At 42.0% G+C, this 23,693-nt stretch overlaps 2 protein-coding genes across 20 annotated transcripts in view; both read left to right on the top strand.

Moving 5' to 3' along the window:
• The window catches only part of LOC101153444 (NEDD4 binding protein 2 like 2), a 106,217-nt gene extending 88,347 nt beyond the window's left edge, over positions 1-17,870 (top strand). For 4 of the 8 annotated variants that reach the window (XM_019039657.4, XM_063697249.1, XM_063697250.1 and 1 more), the window contains 4 exons: positions 6,410-8,148; positions 11,749-11,834; positions 14,240-14,284; positions 17,681-17,863. In XM_019039657.4, the coding sequence (XP_018895202.3) occupies positions 6,410-8,148; positions 11,749-11,834; positions 14,240-14,263 (1,849 nt within the window). In that variant the 3' untranslated portion in view covers positions 14,264-14,284; positions 17,681-17,863. Of the gene's footprint in view, positions 1-6,409; positions 8,149-11,748; positions 11,835-12,360; positions 12,702-14,239; positions 14,285-17,680 lie in introns of those variants that run through there. The other 4 variants (XM_063697247.1, XM_019039659.3, XM_063697248.1 and 1 more) reach the window with 3 other exon arrangements.
• Positions 17,871-17,874: 4 nt separating this feature from the next.
• Positions 17,875-23,693, top strand: part of N4BP2L1 (NEDD4 binding protein 2 like 1) — a 31,211-nt gene continuing 25,392 nt past the window's right edge. For 3 of the 12 annotated variants that reach the window (XM_063697253.1, XM_063697254.1, XM_063697252.1), the window contains exon 1: positions 22,619-22,757. Coding sequence is in view for 8 of the 12 variants with exons in the window: in XM_031001421.3 (XP_030857281.1) it covers positions 22,174-22,757 (584 nt within the window). In the remaining 4 variants the exon portion in view is untranslated. Of the gene's footprint in view, positions 22,758-23,693 lie in introns of all 12 variants that reach the window. The other 9 variants (XM_031001421.3, XM_031001417.3, XM_031001423.3 and 6 more) reach the window with 8 other exon arrangements.

Below are 23,693 nucleotides of genomic sequence, written 5' to 3'. Positions count from 1 at the left end.
TCTACTAAAAATACAAAAAATTAGCCGGGCATGGTTGCAGGCGCCCAGCTACTTGGGAGGCTGAGGCAGGAGAACGGCCTGAACCTGGGAGGCGGAGCTTGCAGTGAGCCAAGATCGCACCACTGCACTCCAGCCTGGGTGACAGAGCGAGACTCCATCTCAAAAAAAAATAAAAATAAAAATCACTTTTTATATATAATTTTTTTACTGTTATTCAGTTCTAAGTATTCCATTATAATTTTTCTACCTATACATTTTTCCATGTTTACGATTTTTTCCAAAAAATTTATTGTTACTAATTTCAAAGTTAACTATATTATGGTCCGTACATTAGGAATTCTTTGAAATCTGTGGAGGTCTAGCTTTATGGCCTAGTTAATTTCTATAGATATTATATGTGAGCATGAAAAGAATGTGTTTTCACCAATTGTTGGATGTGGTGTTCCATATTAGTGCACTCAATCATTATTATGCTAGTTAAACTTCTGTGTCTTTGTCTCATTGTTCTATCAATTACTGAGAAAGGTGTTTTAATCTCTGAGAAAGATGGTGGATTTATCAGTTTGTCTATATATGGCCACTTAGTTTAAAAAATTTTTTTTCCACTTCCAATCATTTGCAATTACATTAAGTAAATTACATTTTTGGAGAATTTTCCAGTTCTTCTAACTCAACTGTTTGTTTTAAGTAAATCATAAGTATCACATTGCCACATTCTACTCTTGAATTGCATCGTGGGAGTCTCAGTGAAATTTATAAGATTGCTTTTGTTGTTGTTAATACATAATAAAAATAAGAGCTGCCATTTATGAAGTACCCACTATGTGTCAAGGATTGTGCTAGGTGCTTTATTTATAATTAAAGCCCTCGTCTCTAACATGATTGGGACAGAAAGCTGGTTAGTTCATTGAAAAAATTGTTTAAAGAATTATTATGAAATGATACATACTTTAAACATTTTATTTGAACTTAAAATACATGTTTTTATGTGTATTTATTCAGCAATTTTTATGTATAATTTTGTTCAGTGCAGTTTAACTTTTTTCATGCATAAACCACATCTGTAATGTGTAGTCAAGAATTTCTAGTTTCTGTTGATATAAATTGGAAGTAGAACCCAAAGAAATATTCAAAGCAATATGAGTGCATAATCATAGGTCTTTATTATTTTTAACCAAATTTTATAGTTATGCTGCCTATTTAACAGCTGTTTAGCACTTCATGTTTAGTGAGACAAACTACGTAATTGTAGTAAAAATTATTATTGGCATAAACAGACTTGAGAATAAACCCATCTGACTCCTTATAAATATACAGTTCTAAACAGTGACAGCAAAAGGGTGTAGTTACACTGGAGAGCAGCCATCTAGCTGGGAGCATTTAGTGTGAGTCATTAATATCAGTCATTGTACAGAGGCAATGGAGAGAATCAATTGATCTGCTCTATCAGTTGAGTAGAGGTTATTTAAGAGCATCTGTATTAGTAGTCCTTACAACAACTTTGCAAGGAGGGGTATTTTCCTCATTTTGGAAAGACATGATTTGCCCAAGATCCCACTGCTAGCTGAGAGATCCCACTGCTAGCTAAGGCCTGGACTTGGCTATTACTGAGCCAGGACCAGGACCTGGGCCTCAGTTATTTCAACTGGTCATTCCAGAAAGCCATGAGACCTTTTATCATCTGCATGTGTTTTAATCTCAGATTTACTTCATTTATTGCCCATCATCATAAATTAGTATATAGGATTCTGCATTGGGAAATGTTTTTTTCTGGCCCCCCCTTAATTATATTTTTTCATGAGGGTTATCACTTACCATGCTTTCCACCCTCCCTTCCTGCTTTCTTCAGCTTTATCTGGATGCTCTCTCACCTTTGTCATCAGGTCACAGTTCACTTGGTCAGATTAGCTTGTATCTGAACAAACACTTTCTAATTCCTGAGAGGTACACTCCATTGCTCCCTAGGAGCTTGGATTCTAAGCCATCATCTAGAAAGCAAAATCTTACTCATCATAGATGTGTTACCATTTGTTCATTTCTTATTTTCTTCTTTCTTTTAAAAGCTACATCCTGTGCCTCTAACTCTTTTGATTTCCTCTCCATGACTAACTTTTGTTTAGTGATTTTTTTTCTTCTAATGGTGCCATTCATTCCTAAATGAATCAGCACCAGTGAGATCACATTTAACGATCCTTGACACAGCTTTGATGAGATTCTCACACTTTCTAGATAGATGTTTCTAAAGAAAATGCATCTACTGATTAGCCACATTCAAGCAGAAGTTATCACTACCACCATCACTACCAAGTCTCTTATTTCCCAGGGTCTTCACAAGTCACTGTTACTGGTTTGTGTTTCCTTTCCAGAAGGCCATGTCCACTGTTTCTGAAATGAAGAGGGTAGCTATATAGAGCTCCAGTGGTGCAGAACTGGTACATGTCTCTGGCACTTCACAGTGGAGTCAGATTTTCATACCTCTTGGCATTGTGTTGTATTTTCAGTTGGAATTCTAATCCTTAGAGATTCCTTTGATTAACTCTTAGCAAACTGCCTTAATAAATTGCCTGATCTCCCAAACTCTGATAGTTTACTTTTTAAGCCACTTTATTCTTTCATGGTCCAGTGTTTACTTCTCTGCAGGCATAGTGGGTTGTTAGCATTAGCAGGTCCTTCCCTAGAAAGCAGACTTAGGAGAGAAAAAAACAACGAAAAAAAGACATTAGCAGGGTCCTTATTATCCTTTTCTGAAGCAGCTGATTGTAATCTGCTTAGAAAACAAAGCAACTCTTGGGGAGTATTAGAGAAGCCCTCTTTTTTTTCACTTTCTGACCTCTTTTTTTAATGACAGATTAGCCTATTCTGAGCTGGACTTTGAGGGAACTGATTTACCAACCCTCTCTCCAAACCCATATCTTGCAGACTTTTATGTTGCAGTAAGTAGCCACTTCATCCCTCTAATTAGGCCAATATCCTTATACTCATACTTGATTCTTATCTTTTTCCTCATACCCTATATCTGATTTATTTTCAAATCTTGCTTATTTTTCCTTCAAAACAGTATCCAGAATGTGATCCCTTCTCACTGCCTCCACCCTATGAGTGAATTAACTCCAGGAGGAGTCACTTGTGCCCATCTGTTGATCTCAGCTGTGGGCCATCTAGTCTGGCTTTCCCATTGCGCATATGGAGGCTTGACATGAGGGCAGATTAGGGAGAGAGGCTCCTGCTCCACAGTATCTCCTCTCACTTCCTCTTGTTGTTTCTTTTTTGATTTGATCCAGAGAAAGGAGAGGCAACAGAAGAAAAGTGTCAAGATACTATTAAGTTAGTGATAACAGGAGTCAGGGCCTAAGAACTGCTCTCATGAAAAGGACTCAACCCTTGCCAGCTGAGTATCTTCTGTTTATGCACATGTGGGGTTTGAAAATGAGAGGAGGAAGAAAAAGAGAGAAGGAAATGTTTTGTACAATTTTCTCTTTAAATCGAGAGGCAGTGTTGCATAATGGTTAAAGAGTGTGGACTTCAGAGCGAATCAAACTAGGTCTGAACCTGCCACTAGCCATGTGACCCTGAGCACATTCTTCAACTTCTCTGTATATCAGTTGTCTTTGTAAGATGGGGTTAAAACTAGCCTTTGCCCTGACTTGATACAGTTTTGAAGATTAGGTGAATTGGTACATGTAAAGCAATTAAACAGTCCCAATACATAATAAGTGTAACATCTTTTTTTAAAAGCCAATTTTCCAAGTGCAATTGTAGACCTTAGTCTTTCTGCTGGTATATGGAATTATAAACATTTTGGTGATGAAGTGTATTTCAGTAACTGCATTTCCCTAGATTAGGGCTCTCTTTCTTTGTACAGTAGAGAGCTGTTCTGAGGGACAGTGACTACACATTAAGTGCATTAAACTCCACAGAATCACCAGTGCTGCAGTGAGTCTCTTACGTCCTTAGTATTTTACCATTTAATCGAATGAATAACGCAACAACAAACTCTATTTGTTCTTTTTCTCCTTGCCCTGCAACAGGATGGTTCACATTTGAGTAAAGACAGGGGAGTTTGTTTTCAGAATGACATACTAGTCTGCAGGATGAATTTCATAACTGACATTGTACCTTGGACTGCAACTAGGACTTTCACTGGAATCAGATAGAACTGGCCATGAAGGAGAGTTACAACCACAGATAGCACTCTTTACTCAATATCCTTTTTATAGAGGCCCCATCACAACTGTTTCTAGGTACATTAGTGTTCCTTAGAGTATTTTCTAAACCAATATCTAGAAATGTGTAAACAAGGGCAGCAGCAATTAGTGACAAAGAACAAGATTTTCATGTGTCCTACCTATTGAAAATTGCCCAGCATATGGAATAAACCAGGCTAGCGGCTGGGGGTAGGTTTAATCTCATTTGTCCAATGCCCAGCCAATCAACTGACTGTTCTCTTTTCCGCATCATCTCTTTCTTCTTCCAGGTTTGTTTGCTTGCTTTTCTATTCCTCTGTCCTGGATTTTTCCCTCAGCGGTGTCAATTGTCCTTCCCCTACTACATTTTACTAAGTCTTCATTGTCACCTTGACCCTGACTCTGATTATCCAGGGTGAAAGACAGGATAACTAGATCTTTATATTCTAAATTAGAAAATTTCCTAAATCCTCCTTTCTCTCTTAGGATCAAATATTGTCTTCCATTAAAGGGAGCTATGAACTTTCAGTGTGCTGGATGAAACACCATTGTTCTTTTGGGTGGGATAATTTTTCACTGGGCATTGCAGGATGGTTAGCTTCCCTGGCCTCAGGCCCAAATGCCTGATATTGGTAATGTGTGGTAACACATTACCAGTCATTCTGACCACCAAAAATGCCTTTACACATTTCCAAGTACCCCACAGAGTAGTAGTGTAGTCTCTGGTTAGAACCACTACAATCTGGGCAATTAGCAGCATGCCACTCAAATACTGGACTCAACAGCTCATTATCAACCATTCTTCATGTCTAGAGGAAACCTAGCTATTAAAGCCACTAAATTTGTCCCATTCTGAAACAGCCACTTCTTAATTTTCAAAATCTAAGATGTTAGGAGGTCCAAGATATTTACTGGTAGGTTTTATGTATACAGTCATGCACCACATAACAAAATTTCAGTCAACAACAGAACATATATATGACAGTGGTCCCATGAGATTATAATACCATATTTTCATGTACCTTTTCTAAGTTTAGATATGTATGTATGTATGTATTTATTTATTTATTTATTTATTTATTTATTTATTTATTCAGATGGAGTCTTGCCCTGTGGGCCAGGCTGGAGTGCAATGGCACAATCTTGGCTCACTGCATCCTGTGCCTCCCGGGTTCAAGTGATTGTCCTGTCTCTGGCTCCAGAGTAGCTAGGATTATAGGAGTGAACTACCACGCCCAGCTAATTTTTTTGTATTTTTAGTAGAGACAGGGTTTTGCCACGTTGGCCAGGTTGGTCTCGAACTCCTGACCTCAGGTGATCCACCTACCTCAGCTTCCCAAAGTCGTGGGATTACAGGCGTGAGCCACCATGCCTGGCCTCTAGATATGTTTATATACACAAATACTTACTAATGTTTTATAATTGCCTACAGTATGCAGTATAGTAACATGCTGTACAATTTTTCAGCCTAGGAGCAATAGGCTATATTATATAGCCTAGGTGTGGTGTAGACTACATCTGTAGATTTGTGTAAGTACACTCTATGATGTTAACACAGTGATGAAATTGCCTAATGACACATTTCTCAGAACATATCCTTGTTAATACATGCTTATATATGAAATATTTTCTTTAAGGAAAATATTAGGTTTTTAAAAGTTATTGATTTATGAAATGATTATATGCATATTAGCTTTAATTTTCTCAAAGTGTACTCATTTTTAATATATAGGATTAACATATCTCTTTTTAAAAGTGGTTTTAAATATAGTACAAAGTATGGCCAGCGTGGTGGCTCATGCCTGTAATCCCAGCACTTTGGGAGGCTGAGGCAGGCGGATCACCTGAGATCAGGAGTTCAGGATTAGCCTGGCCAACATGGTGAAACCCTGTCTCTACTAAAAATACAAAAAAATTAGACAAGCATGGTGGTAGGCACCCATAATACCAGCTACTTGCGAGGATGAGGCAGGAGAATTGCTTGAAACCCGGGAGGCAGAGGTTGCAGTGAACCAAGATCACACCACTGCACTTCAGCCTAGGCAATGAAGCGAGACTCCATCTCAAAACAAACAAACAAACAAACAAACAAAAAGTACGTGCACACTTGAGAGTCTCTTGTACTAAAGGTTTTTAAACCTGCACATGAAGAGTATGATGTTATAGTTTGCTTATGTTATACATGTAATTAAGTCATACATTTTCTTAATTCTTTAATATTTCAGAGAAAGAGTTTTGAAGAAAACTGGGCACAGGCTCAGCAAAACCAAACAGAAGAGGAACAGAAAAAGAAACAAAAAGCAGAACAGTCAGAATAGAATCATGGAGGAAAACTCATTAGAATTCTTAAGTGATCTTACACCGGGAGATCAGGACCCATCTCAGAGTGAAGAGGAAGACATTGAAAAGACCAGAAGAGAATCAGAATATCCCTTCATTGATGGTCTACAAAATGAAGTCGGAGATTTTGTGACTGGATATAAAGAAAAAAGATGGAAAAATAAAGATCCTAAAGACAGTTTCCAAAACGTTATGTCTATAGTTGAATTGGACAACACACCAAAGAATTACCTTTCTAAGGAAGGTGATAACTTGTTTGTAAGTTTGTTACTGAGGCCTAATGAAATCTCCGTTACTTGTCCAATACTGACTCAAAACCTTTCCTGTGTAACAACTGATGACTGCTCAGGCATGAAGGTAGAAAAGCATATTAGAAATAGGCATACCATAGCATTAGACACCCAGGACCTTTCTGCAGAAACTTCATGCTTATTTATGAAGAAGAGAGAAATAGTAGATAAAAGTCTCCCACATGAACCCATTCTGTGCCATCAACATGGAATCAGAATGTCAGATAAAGTTTTAAGAGAGGAACAAGTGTATGCAACTAAAATCAATCACTGGGCTTTTTTCACAACCAATTTATCTGATGAAGATTTACAGCTGGGCTCTGACAGACAGCCCTATTTTGGTAGCTGGCCTGCAGGACCTCATAAGTTTATATGTGAACAGAGACCAAAGAAAGATAGAGCACGTAAGTTGGCTGGTCCTGACAGCAGGGGGCAATGGATTCAAATGATCTTCACTTCGGTGGCAGCATCAGAACCAGGAAACAATCCAGAAATATTGACAGACAAACTACTGATAGGAAATGAAGATTTTTCACCTCCATCTGAAACTATGGATTCATTCATAGAAACAAACCTCTTCAGAAGCTGCTTACCTCAACCGGATATACCAAAGAATGCCTTAGAATCAACAAAAAATAAGAAAAGGAGGAAGAAAAGGATTTTCAATTTGGTACCAAATTTTGACTTATTAGGACAGAGTCGTATCGGTGTAAAAGAAAGGGAGAAATGTGATCTGTTAACAAAAAACCATGGACTAAAAATTACTTTTGGAGAAGAAAAAGGTAGAATTTCAGAAAGGAACAGTGAAGAGGAGAATAAACAAAAACTTATGACCTTTGATCATCATCCATTGTGGTTTTACCTTGATATTATCAAAGCTACTCCTTTAAATATTGATGGACAGTGTTTTTCTCATTGCCTGTCATTTAACAGACTAAGGTGCTCTGCATCTTTATACAAAAATTATATTCCTTCTTTTGTGCTACATAATTTATCTAGTATTTGGAAGCCATCTTTTACAAACAAGAAACTGTTTTTGACTTTCGAATCTCAGACAAGAGTAGGTAATAAACTAAATGATGCAGAGTTTATTTCTCCAGAAATTTTACATAGTCATCCTGATACTTCGTGCTCTTTGGGAGTCACTTCTGATTTTCACTTTTTAAATGAAAGGTTTGATAGAAAGCTGAAAAGATGGGAAGAACCTAAGCAATTACCAGCTGAGGACAGCCAAGACTTAACAAGCACTGACTATAGTTCCCTTGAGCTACCATTATCACAAGGGTTTGCCTTTCAATTAGTAAAGCTTTTTGGATCTCCAGGCGTTCCAATGGGTAAGTTGTTTTCTTTTGCTAAAAGTAAAAGATCCAGTTTAACATATGTAAGTAATTTTGGAGGTGTTTCTACCTGGTGGTTAGTGATCTCATGCAGTTTATTAATCTCGTGATGCTTTTCAGCAGTGAGTGAGGATCCATAGCAAACGGTGCTTGATCTTCAAAGTCCCCACCCTTTGCTGTCGGTAGTCTTCACGTATCTTTCAATGTCTTTGAGAACTTAGAATACTTGGGCTCTCAATTTCAATAGATACTGGGAAGAATGGAGGATGAAGCAGGCAAAAAGGGATTATGTAACCAGTAGAGATACGCTGCTTTATTTATCGCTCTGTCTCCCAGGCTGTAGCGCAGTGGCGTGATCTCGGCTCACTGCAAGCTCCGCCTCCCGGGTTCACGCCATTCTCCTGCCTCAGCCTCCCAAGTAACTGGGACTACAGGCGCCCGCCACCACGCCTGGCTATTTATTTATTTTGTATTTTTAGTAGAGACGAGGTTTCACCATGTTAGCCAGGATGGTCTTGATCTCCTGACCTCGTGATCCGCCTGCCTCGGCCTCCCAAAGTGCTGGGATTACAGGCGTGAGCCACCGCGCCCGGCCAAACCTTTCTACTTTCTTTTTTTATATTTATTTATTTATTTAATTTATTTATTTATGTTTTTGAGACGGAGTTTCGCTCTTGTCGCCCAGGCTGGAGTGCAATGGTGTGATCTCGGCTCACTGCAACCTCCACTTCCGGGGTTCAAGCAATTCTCCTGCCTCAGCCTCCTGAGTAGCTGGGATTACAGGCGCCCGCCACCATACCCAGCTAATTTTTGTATTGTTAGTAGAGACGGGGTTTCACCATGTTGGCCAGGTTGGTCTCCAACTCCTGACCTCAGGTGATCTACCCGCCTCAGCCTGCCAAAGTGCTGGGATTACAGGCCTGAACCACCAGGCCACCAGAAAAGAAACTCTACTTTCTACCTTTATTTTGTTTGACACGTGGCTCTTTCCTTTCTCATTCACTATTATAGCTCCCAAATACATTAGTAAATGGCAGATTGCAAAGATTACATGAAGGAAAGATATCTGAAATAGTTGAATTTACTTTTTAAAGGCAGTCTGAAAAGGATACTGAAAGGGATGAGGTGGAAGCCTGACTAGTTGACTTAAAAGCTTCCTTCAGGCTCTTAAGGTTATTTTGGGGCTGGATGTGGTGGCTCACACCTGTAATCCTAGCACTTTGGGATGCTGAGGTTGGATGATTGCTTGAGGTCAGGAGCTTGAGACCAGCCTGGCTAACATGACAAAAACATGCCTCTACTAAAAATACAAAAATTAGCCGGGCATGGTGGCGTGTGCCTGTAATCCTAGCTACTTAGGAGGCTGAGGCAGGAGAACCACTTGAACCTGGGAGGCAGAGGTCGCAGTGAGCCGAGATCACACCACTGCACTCCAGCCTGGGTGACCAAGCGAGACTCCCTGTCAAAAAAAAAAAAAAAAAAAGATTGTTATTTTTGGAAATGAAAAAATCTACATGTGAATAAAACGAGCAAAAATATGATTTTTTAATATTCCAACTAAATTTCTTTTTGGGCCAGCCACAGTGGCTCATGCCTGTAATCCCAGCACTTTGGGAGGCTGAGGCAGGTGGATCACCTGAGGTGAGGAGTTCGAGACCAGCCTGGCCAACATGGTGAAACCCTATCTCTACTAAAAATACAAAAATTAGCCAGGAATTGTGGCACATGCCTGTAAACCTAGTTAGGAGGCTGAGGCAGGATAATTGCTTGAACCTGGGAGGCGGAGATTGCAGTGAACTGAGATCACACCACTGCACTCCAGCTTGGGTGATAGAGTAAGACTCTTTAAAAAAAAAAAAATTTGTCTTAAATCATAAGCATATATAAGATAATGTCTTTATGATATTTATCCCAGCTTGTCCTTATCTGTAACTCAATAGCTGATATTTTCTAGTGCTGTTCCTTGGGGACAGAAGCTGTAAGACTCAAGAGGCCAAAGCTCCAATTTTTGCAGTTCTCCTGTATCTTCTGTTGTTCTATACCTCTCAGTGTTCCTTGGGGACCCATTTCGTCTCAAAGCTTGTCTTCCTGAGTTTTTTAACTTGGCTCCTAAGCTTCTGATGTTCCAGATAAATTTGGTCCCACAGGTGAGACCAAAGATTGACTAAGTCCTAGGGCCAAGGAGTCATAATTATCAACCTGCTTTTGGGGCTCTGGCATCATATTTATCATATTTGTAAACTTTGTGAATAATTACATCTTGACTATTTGCTGTAATTTTTCTTTTTCTTTTTCTTTTCTTTTTTTTTTTTTTGAGACGGAGTCTCGCTCTGCCACCCAGGCTAGAGTGCAGTGGTGAGATCTTGGCTCACTGCAACCTCTGCCTCCCGGGTTCAAGCAATTCTCCTGCCTCAGCCTCCCAAGTAGGTGGGATTACAGGCGCCCGCCACTGCGCCCGGCTAATTTTTTTTTTTTTTGTATTCTTAATAGAGATGGGGTTTCACCATCTTGGCCGAGCTGGTCTCCAACTCCTGACCTCGTGATCCACCCACCTCGGCCTCCCAAAGTGCTGGGATTACAGGCGTGAGCCACCACGCCCAGCCTATTTGTTGTAATTTTTCTACCCACCTACTAACACCAAAGAAACATACCAATTTTTTTCAAAGTAAATGCATTTGCTTTCGGGAGCTTTAAGTGATAACTGAAGACATTTTAGTTCTGGGATCTTAGTCCAAGGTCCATATTCTGAAATTGTATGTAAAATTTTGGGGGTTATTTTGTGCCATTTTTTGGGGGGGAAGTCTATAGATTTAATCGGCTCCTCAGAGGGGTCTATGATGCGAAAAGATTAGCAATCACTGCCTTAGAGGGGCACCAGAATGCATCAAGACACTATTGTGAAAAGATTCTATGCCTCCGCTTACCTTGAGTGCATGATGTCATCATAATCAACAATGATCAAGCATCCGTTAATTAAACTTCAGAAAGCTTTTTAAAGGAAATAGACCTCATTCATCAAATAGCTTACCTTCTAAATTGGGAGACAAGACTAACATAAAATAAAATTAGTGCATATAGAAAATATAAATGATAAGCTTATGAATATTTTATGAGTGACATTAAGAGTGCTAAAAGGATTGTAGAAGAGAATTTGAGGTTATAGTTTTCTCTGGAATGCCTTCCATGTGGAAGTGCATTATAAGCCCTGTTTGTACAAGGGAAAAAGAATGTAGCTTGAAAGAAAAGCAGAGGGAAAGAATTTCATATTTGGAAATGGCATGTACTTGAAAGAGATAAAGAGAAAACCATAAGTAGAGGCTATGAAACGATTTGTTTGGCTAGATTGGACGAGCCAAGCTCATGGTCAGTGGCCTTGCAAATAAGGCAAGAACTCAAATGAATCCTAGTATTGGAGTCTGGATAGTGTTTACTAATTGAGATCTGAGACAAACTCCAGCTTTAGACATCACCGAAATATCTTTAAAACCAGACTTTTAATGGTATGGTGAATTAGAGATCAGGTTTGCATGTCTTCACAGTTAGGGTAAAAATCTGTGTGACATTAGAGATGAGATTAGGTCTTTCTTTTTTTCACAGAATCATTGTTGCCTGATGACTATGTGGTTCCTCTTGACTGGAAGACACTAAAGATGATCTACTTGCAATGGAAGATGTCAGTGGAGGTATATACGTGTGTGTGTGTGTGTGTGTGTGTGTGTGTGTGTGTGTGTGTGTGTGTGTATTTTTGTTGTTGTTGTTGTTGTTGTTGTTTGAGACGGAGTTTCATTCTTGTTGCCCAGGCTGGAGTGCAATGGCGTGATCTTGGCTCACCACAACCTCCACCTTCTGGGTTCAAGTAATTCTCCTGCCTCAGCCTCCCTAGTAGCTGGGATTACAGGCATGTGCCACCACACCCAGCTAAGTTTTTGTATTTTTAGTAGACACGGGGTTTCTCCATGTTGGTCAGGCTGGTCTCGAACTCCTGACCTCAGGTGATTTGCCTGGCTTGGCTTCCCAAAGTACTGGGATTACAGGCATGAGCCACCACACCTGGACAGTGGAGGTATATTTTTATGGCTTTCAAATAGAAACCACTGTTCTATTCTCTACTTCTATGAGATTAACTTTTTAGATTTCATATATGAGTGAAATCATGCAGTATATATTTTTCTGTGTCTGGCTTATTTCAATTAACATAATTTCTTCCAGGTTCATCCACGTTGTTGCAAATGACAGGATTTCATTCTTTTTTATGGCTGAGTATTATTCCATTGTACAAGCTATGGTGTTCATTGCACAGCAGGGTGATTATAGTTAACTATAGTTAACAATAATGCATTATATATTTCAAAATAGCTAGAGGAGAGGATTTTGAATGTTCTGACTACAAAGAAATAATAAATGTTTGAAGTCATATGTATGCTGATTACCATGATTTGATCATTACACAATGTACACATGTATCAAAATACATTGTGCTCATAAATATGTACAATTATTATGTCAATAAATTTTTTTAAATTATGGAATAAAAAATAAAATTTATCAAACTTGAGAGAAGTGCTACATACCTTAAATTAGAAAAAGGATATATATGGATGGGGATGAGTGGATAATATAGGCATGTTTTCTTTCAATTAGTCCCAAAGAGAAGGTTACATTTAATTCCCTAACTTTGTGGAGGAATATACAGGTATAAGGACTCACTGGGGATGACTAAGGCGCCCACTGTAGGTGAGTCCTTTATTCTTCATTACATCTTTTCTCCTGTCCAGCCCTCAGTCTTACCCATTATGATAGAGTAACAGCTACAAATTAGATTTGTAGTTACTTGACTTGGAAGCACCTTCCTATTGTTGTGATCTGTGGTCCACAGTGACAGACGTAACTATTCTGAGGGCTGTTCATTTTCCAGGTAGCTGGAGGAGGACTGGCTTGGAAGGTTAGAAGGATGATAGAAAATCTGGAAAAGCCAGTACTTCACCTAACCTAGTGGGGGTGGCTGGGGTTCTGTTCACATTAGTTGGTTATTATTTAAATGTGTCCAGAGGCAATGCTAATGGGTACATTTTGAAATGAATAGTAAAATCAAAATTTAGTGAATCATTCTAGAACTAATAGTTCAGGACAGTAGGTATTTCTTAACTGTTCTCATAAACACCTCTATGGGCAAAGTAGACTCATTTCGTCTGTCCATTTAATAAAACCAAATACATTTTTCCTCAACTTCTTGTTTCTCCTTATTCCCCATGGAGACATTATTGCCACTTAAAACACACATACACACACACAGAGCAATATTTTAAATGTTTAAATTGACATTTGTGGCCAGGTGTGGTGGCTCATGCCTATAATTCCAGCATTTTGGGAGGCCAAGTTGGGTGGATCACTTGAGGTCAGGAGTTCGAGACCAGCCTGGCCAACATAGTGAAACCCTGTCTCTACTAAAAACACAAAAAAATTAGCCATGTGTGGTGGCACTTGCCTGTAATCACAGTTACTTGGGAGGCTGAGGCAGGAGAATCACTTGAGCCCAGGAGGCGAAGGTTGCAGTGAGCCAACATTGTGCCACTGCACTCCATCCTGGGCGACAGAGCAAAACTCTGTCTCTAAATAAATAAATAAATAAATAAATAAATAAATATTAGATATTTATAGGTGTTTTCTTTCTTTCTTTCTTTCTTCCTTTCTTTTTTTTTTTTTTTTTTAACAGTCACACTCTCTCAGCCAGGCTGGAGTGCAGTGGCGTGATCTCAGCTCGCTACAACTTCTGACTCCCAGGTTCAGGTGATTCTCCTGCCTCAACCTCCCAAGTAGCTGGGACTACAGGCATGCACCACCACACCCAGCTAATTTTTGTATTTTTAGTAGAGACAGGGTTTTGCCATGTTGGCCACGCTGTTCTCAAACTCCTGACCTCAGGTGATCCACCCACCTCGGCCTCCCAAAGTGCTGGGATTACAGGCGTGAACCACTGTTATATTTCTTTTGTCATTTTAGGAGTGTCCCTACATGAGTAAAATGACAATGCAAACTTAACTCCAATGCCAAATATTAATATTTTATGTATTTTAATTATAATTTCTAGAAAAGACAGAAGAAGATTGGTTGAAAAATGAAAATTCCTTGAACTGTAAGTATGACTTATTCTAGAGACCTCTGTTTGATCATAAAATAGTTAATCTTGACATTATTTGTTTGTAATAGCTCATATGTATTATAGCACGACTGGAGAGTAAAATATAAAAAATGAAGTTTGTTACCATAGCAACCTTGTGTGCTATTATACATGTGATGTTTTTATTTCCTTTAAGTGTAGATCTTTTTTGAAATACAGCAAAGCTTAGATTGTTGCTCCCAAATTTATTTTCCCACTTTATTGGTTAGAACATATTTTATAACATTCTATCAACACACAATTTATGAGACATTTCCCCCCTTGGGTTGGTATGTGATGAGGGCTGGGAATTAGGAGTGTAGGTTCTACTTAAATATTAGATTCTCTAGGAAAAGAGGTAAAACATATAGACAAACTCATGTTATATTTTAAACTTATCAAGCTGACATTAAAATAAACACATTGCATTTTTTTCAAATGCCTAAATTATGAAATAAACACAGCTGCTACGATTTCAGTGCATATATGTCTGCATTTGATAAGAATTGAATGCACTATGCATTTACCATATGTTTTTTCATTTTAACTTATTTCTAAGAATATTCTAGTTTCCATTTCTCAACTAGAAATACATGTATACCCTGTAAAAATGTTTTTTGTTTGTTTTAATCCTGCTTCCCCTGAAAGAAGAGGAAGAACTGAAGATTTGGGAGAAGAGTTTAGAGATTTGCAGGGGCCACTAGAAAAATGTGGGATAAATAAGGTACAGGAGGAGATGAGAGACAATGAGGAATTCTAGAGGAAGGCAGTGAAGACATTCATTCAATTATTCAGCAAATGTGGCCAGGTGTAGTGGCTCACACCTATACTCCCAGCACTTTGGGAGGCCGAGGCAGGCAGTTCACCTGAAGTCAGAAGTTCGAGACCAGCCTAGCCAACATGGCAAAACCCCGTTTCTACTAAAAATACAAAAATTAGCCAGGTGTGGTGGCAGGTGCATGTAATCCCAGCTACTTGGGAGGCTGAGGCAAGAGAAACGCTTGAACCCGGGAGGCAGAGGTTGTGGTGAGCTGAGATCGCCCCACTGCACTCCAGCCTGGGTGACAGAGCGAGACCCCACCTCAAAAAAAAATTATTCAGCAAATGTTTATTGAGGTGCTCATGTCAGACACTGAAGATATAGCAGTAAAAACACCCCTGCCCTCATGGAATTTATGTTGTAGGGATTTGATTTAACGCCATAGCATGTTGGGCAAGGACTTGGCTGAGTGAGCCTCTAGCCTACCTCTGACTGAAGTTAGATTATAGTGAGTGAAGTTCCCCTAGATGGCCCCAACATGAGGAGACACCAGTACAAGCAACATGCAGCAAGCATGGATATATTTTCCTGTGGCCAATTTCAGGAGTCTTTTCTGTCTGCTGAAATTGGTAGATTTGTGTCAAGGACATTTTGCAACCATAATTTTGATTTTCATGACGATCTCCCACATGTATCCTAAACTGTCGGGTCTTCTCACAGAGCATTCTGCCCTTAATTATTATTTTTTTCTTTTTAGGGAATTTTATGAGTGCTATAGCTATGTGCAGATTTTTTTTACTATTTTATTGAGAAAGGGCATCCTGTTTTATGTTTGGCATTAAGTACTGACCAGTCTGTCTCAAGGGGTAAACAGAAATTTAGAAAGAGGGAAATAGCAGGAGAATCTGGTTGGCTCTGGGAGCCACAAGTCGGTGCCCATTTACAAATATTCTCCCTGCTGGTTGCCAGGGTGTTTAATGTCATGGCACTCCTTTACGGTAGTGGGGCAGGGTGCTAGGAAGAGGATGGGTCCCCATCTTAAGGCTCCTCCTGACTAGCTGTGTGTGACCCTAAACAGAGGACCCTTCTCAGAGTCTCAGTTTCTTAATTTGTAAAATTTTTATCTTTTAAATGAGGATTAAATGAAATAACTTTGCAAAGTTATTAAATGAAAAAACTGGCCGGGCACGGTGGCTCATGCCTGTAATCCTAGCACTTTGGGAGGCTGAGGCCGGCAGATTGCCTGAGCTCAGGAGTTTGAGACCAGCCTGGGCAACACGGTGAAACCCTGTCTCTACTAAAATACAAAAAAAAAAAAAAAAAAAAAGGAAATTAGCTGAATGTGGTCGCACACACCTGTAATCCAAGCTACTCGGGAGGCTGAGGCAGGAGAATTGTTTGAACCCGGGAGGCAGAGGTTGCAGTGAGCTGAGATCGCACCACTGCACTCCAGCCTGGACGACAGAGCAAGACTCCATCTCTACAAACAAAACAAAACACAAAAAACTGTGCAAAGTATGGAGCCTAGTGCCTAAAAAATAATAGATTCATAATAAGAGTGAATTCCCTTCCCCTAAATACTGCCTTGGATTAAAGCATTGCCTTTCTTTTTTTCTTTTCTTTTCTTTTTTTTTTTTTTTGAGACGCGGTCTTGCTCTTGTTGCCCAGGCTGGAGTGCAGTGGTGCGATCTCAGCTCACTGCAATCTCTGCCTTCCTGGGTTCAAGCGATTCTCCACCTCAGCCTCCCAAGTAGCTGGGATTACATGCGCCTGCCACCATGCCCAGCTAATTTTTTTTTTTTTTTTGTATATTTAGTAGAGTAGTAGAGACGGGGTTTCACCATGTTGGCTAGGCTGGTCTGAAACTCCTAACCTCGTGATTCACCTGCCTTGGCCTCCCAAAGTGCTGGGATTACAGGCATGAGCCACCGTGCCCAGCCTTTTTTATTATTATTATTATTTTGAGATGGAATCTTGCTCTGTCGCCCAGGCTGGAGTACAGTGGCTCACTGCAACCTCCACCTCCCAGGTTCAAGCGATTCTCCTACCTCAGCCTCCTGAATAGCTGGTATTACAGCCCGCCACAACACCCAGCTAATTTTTGTATTTTTATTATTTTAGAGACGGGGTTTTGCCATGTTGGCCAGGCTGGTCTTGAACTCCTGACCTCAGGTGATCTGCCCACCTCGGCCTCCCAAAATGCTGGGATTACAGGCTTGAGCCATTGTGCCCGGCCAAAACATTGCCTTTGAAATGTTCTCTGGCAAAATAGAAATTGTGTTCTTTAGGAGAGGAACATATTGGCCCAGTAAACATGTTAACACATTTGCATGAATTAGTGCATTTATTTTTAATTTTTTGTAATGTACATAGCTGGCTCCTTAGGGAATGGGATCTAGAACAAGTTTCAGCTGAAGGACAAGGAGTTGGGAAATGTCAGGGAACAGGCTCTTGAATGAGGCAGGACTAAGCAGTGTGGACTGTGGGGACAGCTGTGAAGTCCTGGATGCCAGGGGAGTGGCATAACTCAGGAAGTAAAGGCTGGGAACCTGAAAACAAACTGTTCATGTCACATGTTTTCTGGTCTTGTCTGGGCTTGTGTTTGCTTGTAGTTGAGTTCTGCTGTCTTCATGGTACCGCTGAAGATCATGATCACGGAGAAAAGTCAGAGTGCTCAGTGCCAACCCAAGGGATTCTTTCCAGAGACGTACCCGTTGGATACCAAAATTAGTTTGGATAATCTGTTCAACCATTCTTGATAAGTTATCTGAATAATAAAAAAAAACTCAACAGAGGAGGTAACAATTTGAACATTTTATTGTCTAATTTGAAGATGTATGCCATACTTTAATTTGTTTGATAGAAGAAAGTAAGGCACAGAAAACTTGAGTACCTTATTTTTAAAACTGCATTAGGATTAAAAGGTTAGCCCCTATATCCAAGTGTTGGTCTGAGATCCCATTTCTAGAATTCTGAAATCCAAAAAGCTCTGAAAATCAATAGTTATTTTTCCAAATGTATTCAATGTGGTAAAATACACCAATATAAAATTTACCATCTTAACCACTTTTAAGTGTGTTATAAATACATTCATGCTACCATCACTAGCATCCATCTCTGGAACTCTTTTCATCTTGCAAAACTGCAATTCTATACCCATTAAACAATGACCCATTCCCCTTTCCCCCTTTCCCCCTTCCCCCTTCCCCCTTCCCCTCAGCCCCTGGCAACCACTGTTTCTGTTTTTTAAATAAGTTTGACATTAAAACTAAGTTTGCAGCCAAACCTGACCCAAATACAAGCTGGGCACCGTGGCTCATGCCTGTAATCCCAGCGCTTTGGGAGGCTGAGGCAGGAGGATCACTTGAGCCCAGGAGTTTGAGACCAGTCTGGGCAGCATGGTGAAACCCCATCTTTACAAAAAATACAAAAATTAGCCAGGTGTGTGGCACGCGCCTGTAGTCCCAGCTACTCAGGAAGCTGAGGCGGGGATGATCGCTTGAGCATGGGAGGCAGAGATTGCAGTGAGCCAAGAAAAAAAAAAATACCTGACCCCAAAAGGTAGGCAATTAATTTTACTCCTTATTTATCCCACTTGGAATGTATAAAGTATATTCATATATTTCATTGCAAACATATTAATGTGTTTAACTACAGAGGTCTGCGCCACACCCCACTGGGAATATAGGATAATATACAGTACTATTACCTTTAAACAACAAACACTTTCTGAATTCTGAAGTATATCTGACCTCTACAATTTTGGTTAGGGATTGTGGGACTTGTACTATACTAGAAGTTACTAATATTATTTTTTATTCTGTTTTAGTTTAGTTGTACTTAATAAGCTTAAAATATGAAAATTCATATTTACAAAATATAAATTAAGGAGTGACTACGCACTATTCAACATGTAGACATCAACTTAATCCCCATTTGCAGAAAGAGAGCCCCGGGTCTTATCTTACCCTACTTCTCCCAGATCTTCTGTCTAATCTTCACGAAGGAGCAAACCTCTAGGCCTGGGGACGGGCAGGCAGCTGCTTAGGGTATGGACATTTGTTTGTTAAACAGACTTGCAGCTGCCCTTCTAGTGTAGAGCCCCACCTCCAAACCTTCCAGTTTCTGAGATTTAGGGTTTATGCTGGGTAATTTGTGTTGTTTCTTGGCTGTCTATAAATCAGAGGATTTTTTTTTTTTTTTGGCCGAATCAATTAACACTTGGCCTTTTGCTCTCCAGTTTCCAAAAGCTCTTCCTTCACACCTTCTTACTTTTCCACATCTTGTTAAGCAGTGATAGTTAGAGAAAAATTTCAATGTTTCTTCATTTGCCAAAAATGCTGTTTATAAGATTATTTTCTTTATGTCCATGATAGTAATGGTTTCTAGTGCAGCAAAGTGAGATCGTGCTGGCTGTTTATGTTACTCCCTTACATTATCACTATCTTGTTCAGCCTTATTTTTATTTTATTTATTTATTTATTTGTTTATTTATTTTTGAGATGGAGTTTCGCTCTTGTTACCCAGGCTGTAGTGCAATAGCGTGATCTTGGTTCACCACAACCTCTGCCTCCCGAATTCAAGCAATTCTCCTGCCTCAGCCTTCTGAGTAGCTGGGATTACAGGCATATGCCACCACGCCTGGCTAATTTTGTATTTTTAGTAGAGACAGGGTTTCTCCATGTTGGTCAGGCTGGTCTCGAACTCCCGACCTCAGGTGATCTGCCTGCCTTGGCCTCCCAAAGTGCTGGGATTACAGGCGTGAGCCACCGCACCCGGCCTGTTCAGTCTTAATTTTTAGTAAATCCCAAACTCAGGATTATCTTTTAAAAAAATAGTTTAGGTTCATATACAATTATCAAGCACCTTCTGAATATCAGGCTGATATTGTGTTACAGCCTGGGCTGACAAAGATAAATAAGACACTATCCATGCCCTCTCACTTCCTCTAGTGAGAGGAAACAGATACCCAAACAGTTTACTTTAAACTGTGGTTTTGAGGAATACATTGGGAAAAATAGAACTTGTTGACTAGTTAAATGTCAGCTAAAGAAGAGGGAAAGGACAGTGTGTAAGATCGTCTCCAGGTGCTGCTGACCATGTGATCCTCCTTGAAACTCCCTCCCTGGGCTTCCCTGCATCTTTCAGTGTTCTGTTTAATTGTTGGTCATTCAATCGTCCTCTCCTCTGCTAGATCCACTTGAGGGCACAGTCCTTAAATGCTGGTGTCCTCAGGACCCCTTCCTCAGCTGTCTTCTCTCTTCTCTATCTCCTTGTAGGGGAAAGGATTTCCAAAGCTCTGAGCTCAGCCACCTCTCATAAGGAACACACTCACGTTTCCTGGCATCTATTAGATAGCTCTACTTGCCACAAGCCCTGTGCTGAAACCCCTACCCCCAAAGCTGCATTGTCTTCCTGCAGCTGCTGCCTGGGACCTCTTAACAGAGGGAAATGGAAGTGGACGGATGCTTATGCAGCCCTGTCCAGTAGGAATATAATGCCAGCTACGTATGTAACTTAAACTCTCTAGGAGCCACAATGGAAGATAAAAATAAATGAAATTAATTCTAATAATGTATTAACCCAATGTACCCAGCACACCATTTCAACATATAACCAATATAAAAAATTTTTTAATATCTCTTTTTTCATACTGAATCTTCAAAATTCACTGTGTATTTTTTAAATTTTACTTTATGTTTTTTAGGAGACAGGGTCTTGCTTTGTTGTCCAGGCTTGAGTGCAGTGGTACCATCATAGCTCACTGCAGTCTTGAACTTGCTGGCTCAAGTGATCCTCCCACTTCAGCCCCCCAAGGAGCTAGGACTACAGGCACACACCACCACAACCTGGCTAATTTTTGAATTTTTGGTAGATACAGGGTCTCACTAGGTTGCCCAGGCTGGTCTCAAACTCCTAGCCTCAAGTGATCCTCCTGCCTTGGCCTCCCAAAGTGCTGGGACTACAGGCGTGAGCCACTGCACCGGGTCCGGGCACAGCGTGTTTGCAGTAGCCACATTCCAAGTGCTCACTAGCCACATGTGACCAGTGGTCCCCATATTAGCCAGTGCAGGTTAAAATGAAAAAGGTAGCATGTGAAGCTGGGCAAATTATGATAGGATACAGAGATTGTGTCACTATTTTTACCATTTATGTATATTTTCTGTTCCTTATGGGTTCCCTCCTAATATTTAGAGGTCTTTGAAATTCCATTGTTTCTTAGCAGTGCTGAGAAGAATGAGGAAAGTATTCTTCCTCCACGCTGGGAATGGATTTTCAAGGGAGAGCAGCTCGTCTCCCACTCAGCCCTATCCCATCCCTAGAGGGAAATCCCAAGGGGAAGGGGAAGTTCTCAGCACAGAGCCCCTCCCCACTTGGATAGTCCCTTCCTAAAAGCTAACTGTGAAATCTCTGGACTTTGTTTTAGAAGGAAATCACACTTTCTTCATAGTTTCTTTTCACAATTTTAGTACCTTAGCTGACAGAAATAGAATTTATTACTTTACAATAATTATTATAGCCAAAGCCACCATATATTCTGCATTTCCCAGGATGGTGTCAATTTTGAATGTTGTTTCTTTCAGGCAGGCATGGTGAATTTTGGTTCAGAAAACAGGATCACTCTGTCACGCTCTTGAGGGTGAACTGTTGGAGAGTCACTATGGTGATCAACCAATGGGTACTCCCTAGTTCCTGGAACTGAGAACTTCAGTCTGGATACTTCTCTATAAATGGTTTCGGTAGACTCTGCCACTTTCCCCAGGGATCTGAAAGAGTTCTCCAAGAAGCCTCCACTTCTCAGGCGGCAACAGGGCAGGTACCTGGGCGGTAGCCCTTATGCTACTGTTCATAAATCAATCTGAGTTTTATGGGTGCTTTTTCTGAGGAAGGAGAGATTTAAAGTTATGTAGCGGCAACAAAGCTTTCTAATAATATTTTTGGCAGGCTGCTAAAGAAAGATGAAACAAGAAAAGATACAAGCCCTGGGAGAGTGGTGGTAGCCCTTGGGACGCCAGCCAGATGTTGGTGCTCACAAATCGGGGGAGACAATGGCCTTTACTGTTGCCATTTACAATGCCGGGCAGCTCATTAATCATCAGCTAAAATGATTTCACTTTCAGGGTCTAGGCAGGTCGGGGCTGGGGTTGGGGAGGGCTGTGGCAGGAGGCCTGGCTTCCAGGCCGGGGAAGTGTCCCAGAGACCCACTAGACGGGGCCCCTCCCCTCCGCTGCTCAGGGCAAAGGGCACCAGGAGGCGGAGCGGGGGTCGAGATGGGAGTGGGTGCGTCACCCTTGTTTTCCGGGCTGTGAGTCTCCCAGCGTCCCCAGCTTTCCAGGTAGGGACGCCCCCTCCCACGCAGCACGGTTCCGGCGGGTGGAAAGGAGGGGCTGGGCTCCCAGCGCCCGCCCCTCTATCCATCACATGGCCGGAGAGTCACAAAAACAACAGCTTTGGCCAAGACCGTGACTTCAGTAAAGGGAACCCGGGGCTCTCGCAGCCAGCCCTCCTGCCCATGGAGGACAGTTTCCTTCAATCTTTTGGGAGGCTGAGCCTCCAGCAGCAGCAGCAGCAGCGGCAGCGGCCGCCCCGGCCGCCCCCGCGGGGGACACCTCCTCGCCGCCACAGCTTTAGGAAACACCTCTACCTCCTGCGAGGCCTCCCGGGCTCCGGGAAAACTACACTGGCCAGGTAATGACAGCGGTCTGGGCACCGGTGCACGGGCCCGGGGCCACCAAGCGCCCCGATCGAGCGCGCCCCTGCCCCAAGCCGCTCCCGGGCGCCGCTTGCGCCCCCGCCGCGGGTGCCTGCCGCGGCCCTGGCCCCAGCCCCAGCCCAAGGCTAAGCCTGGCAGCGCGGGGAGCCCGAGCCGCCTCCCTCGACCCCTGAGGCCGTTGCCACCCCTGGCGCCTAGGCGCGCGGGCGCGGAGAGGAGGGAGCTCGTCCTGTTTGTTTCCCGCCGCGCTGTCCCGGGGGGGACGGATTCCCGTACTGCGCCTCGCACAAGCCCCAGCGGCCCCGGCCCCTTCCCCGCCGCGGTGCCCCGCCTGGGGCCAGCCGGGCCGAAGCAGCCTTCACCGCCCCCAGCTTCCCCAGCCCCAGGTCGGGAGGGACTCTTCTTCGGGAAAACCCGGTGGCGACTGCAGAGAAAACCGCCGGGCCCCGCTGGCGCGCAGGCGGCCGCCACAGTGCGTCAACAGGCGCTGTAATCCGAGCGCATAAACCAGGGGTCCGGGGGCGGGGGCCCGGGGCGGCAGTGGCAGTGGCCCGGGGCTGGCAGCCCGCTTTGAAAATCTGGCGAAGTCGGGGAGCCTGCGTTTGCTTTGGCAGCTGCGAAGGCGCACAGGTGCACGGGGGCGGGGGGCTGGCGGCGCCACCACCGACCGTCATTGACAGAGCCTCGCCATGGGCGCCCAAATTCGTTCACTTGCGAATTGCGTAAGCGGCCCTCCGGTACCCAGCCGCTGGGAATTACGCGGGCTTGTGCCTGTGGCCACCTTGCTAGGCCCCACCGCTCCAGCCTGAACTCCCACCGCTCCCTGCCTTGCGCTTGATGTTCCAGCAACTTCGAACTGTTTTTATCTCCTGTAAACCAAGCCGCTTCTCTCCTTGACGCTGGGCTTCCTG

This window comes from Gorilla gorilla, chromosome 14 (assembly GCF_029281585.2).
Source record: "Gorilla gorilla gorilla isolate KB3781 chromosome 14, NHGRI_mGorGor1-v2.1_pri, whole genome shotgun sequence".
In the NCBI taxonomy this organism is placed as follows: Eukaryota; Metazoa; Chordata; class Mammalia; order Primates; family Hominidae; genus Gorilla; species Gorilla gorilla.
Note: the sequence above shows the minus strand (reverse complement) of the source record. Positions and strands in the feature narration are given on the sequence as shown.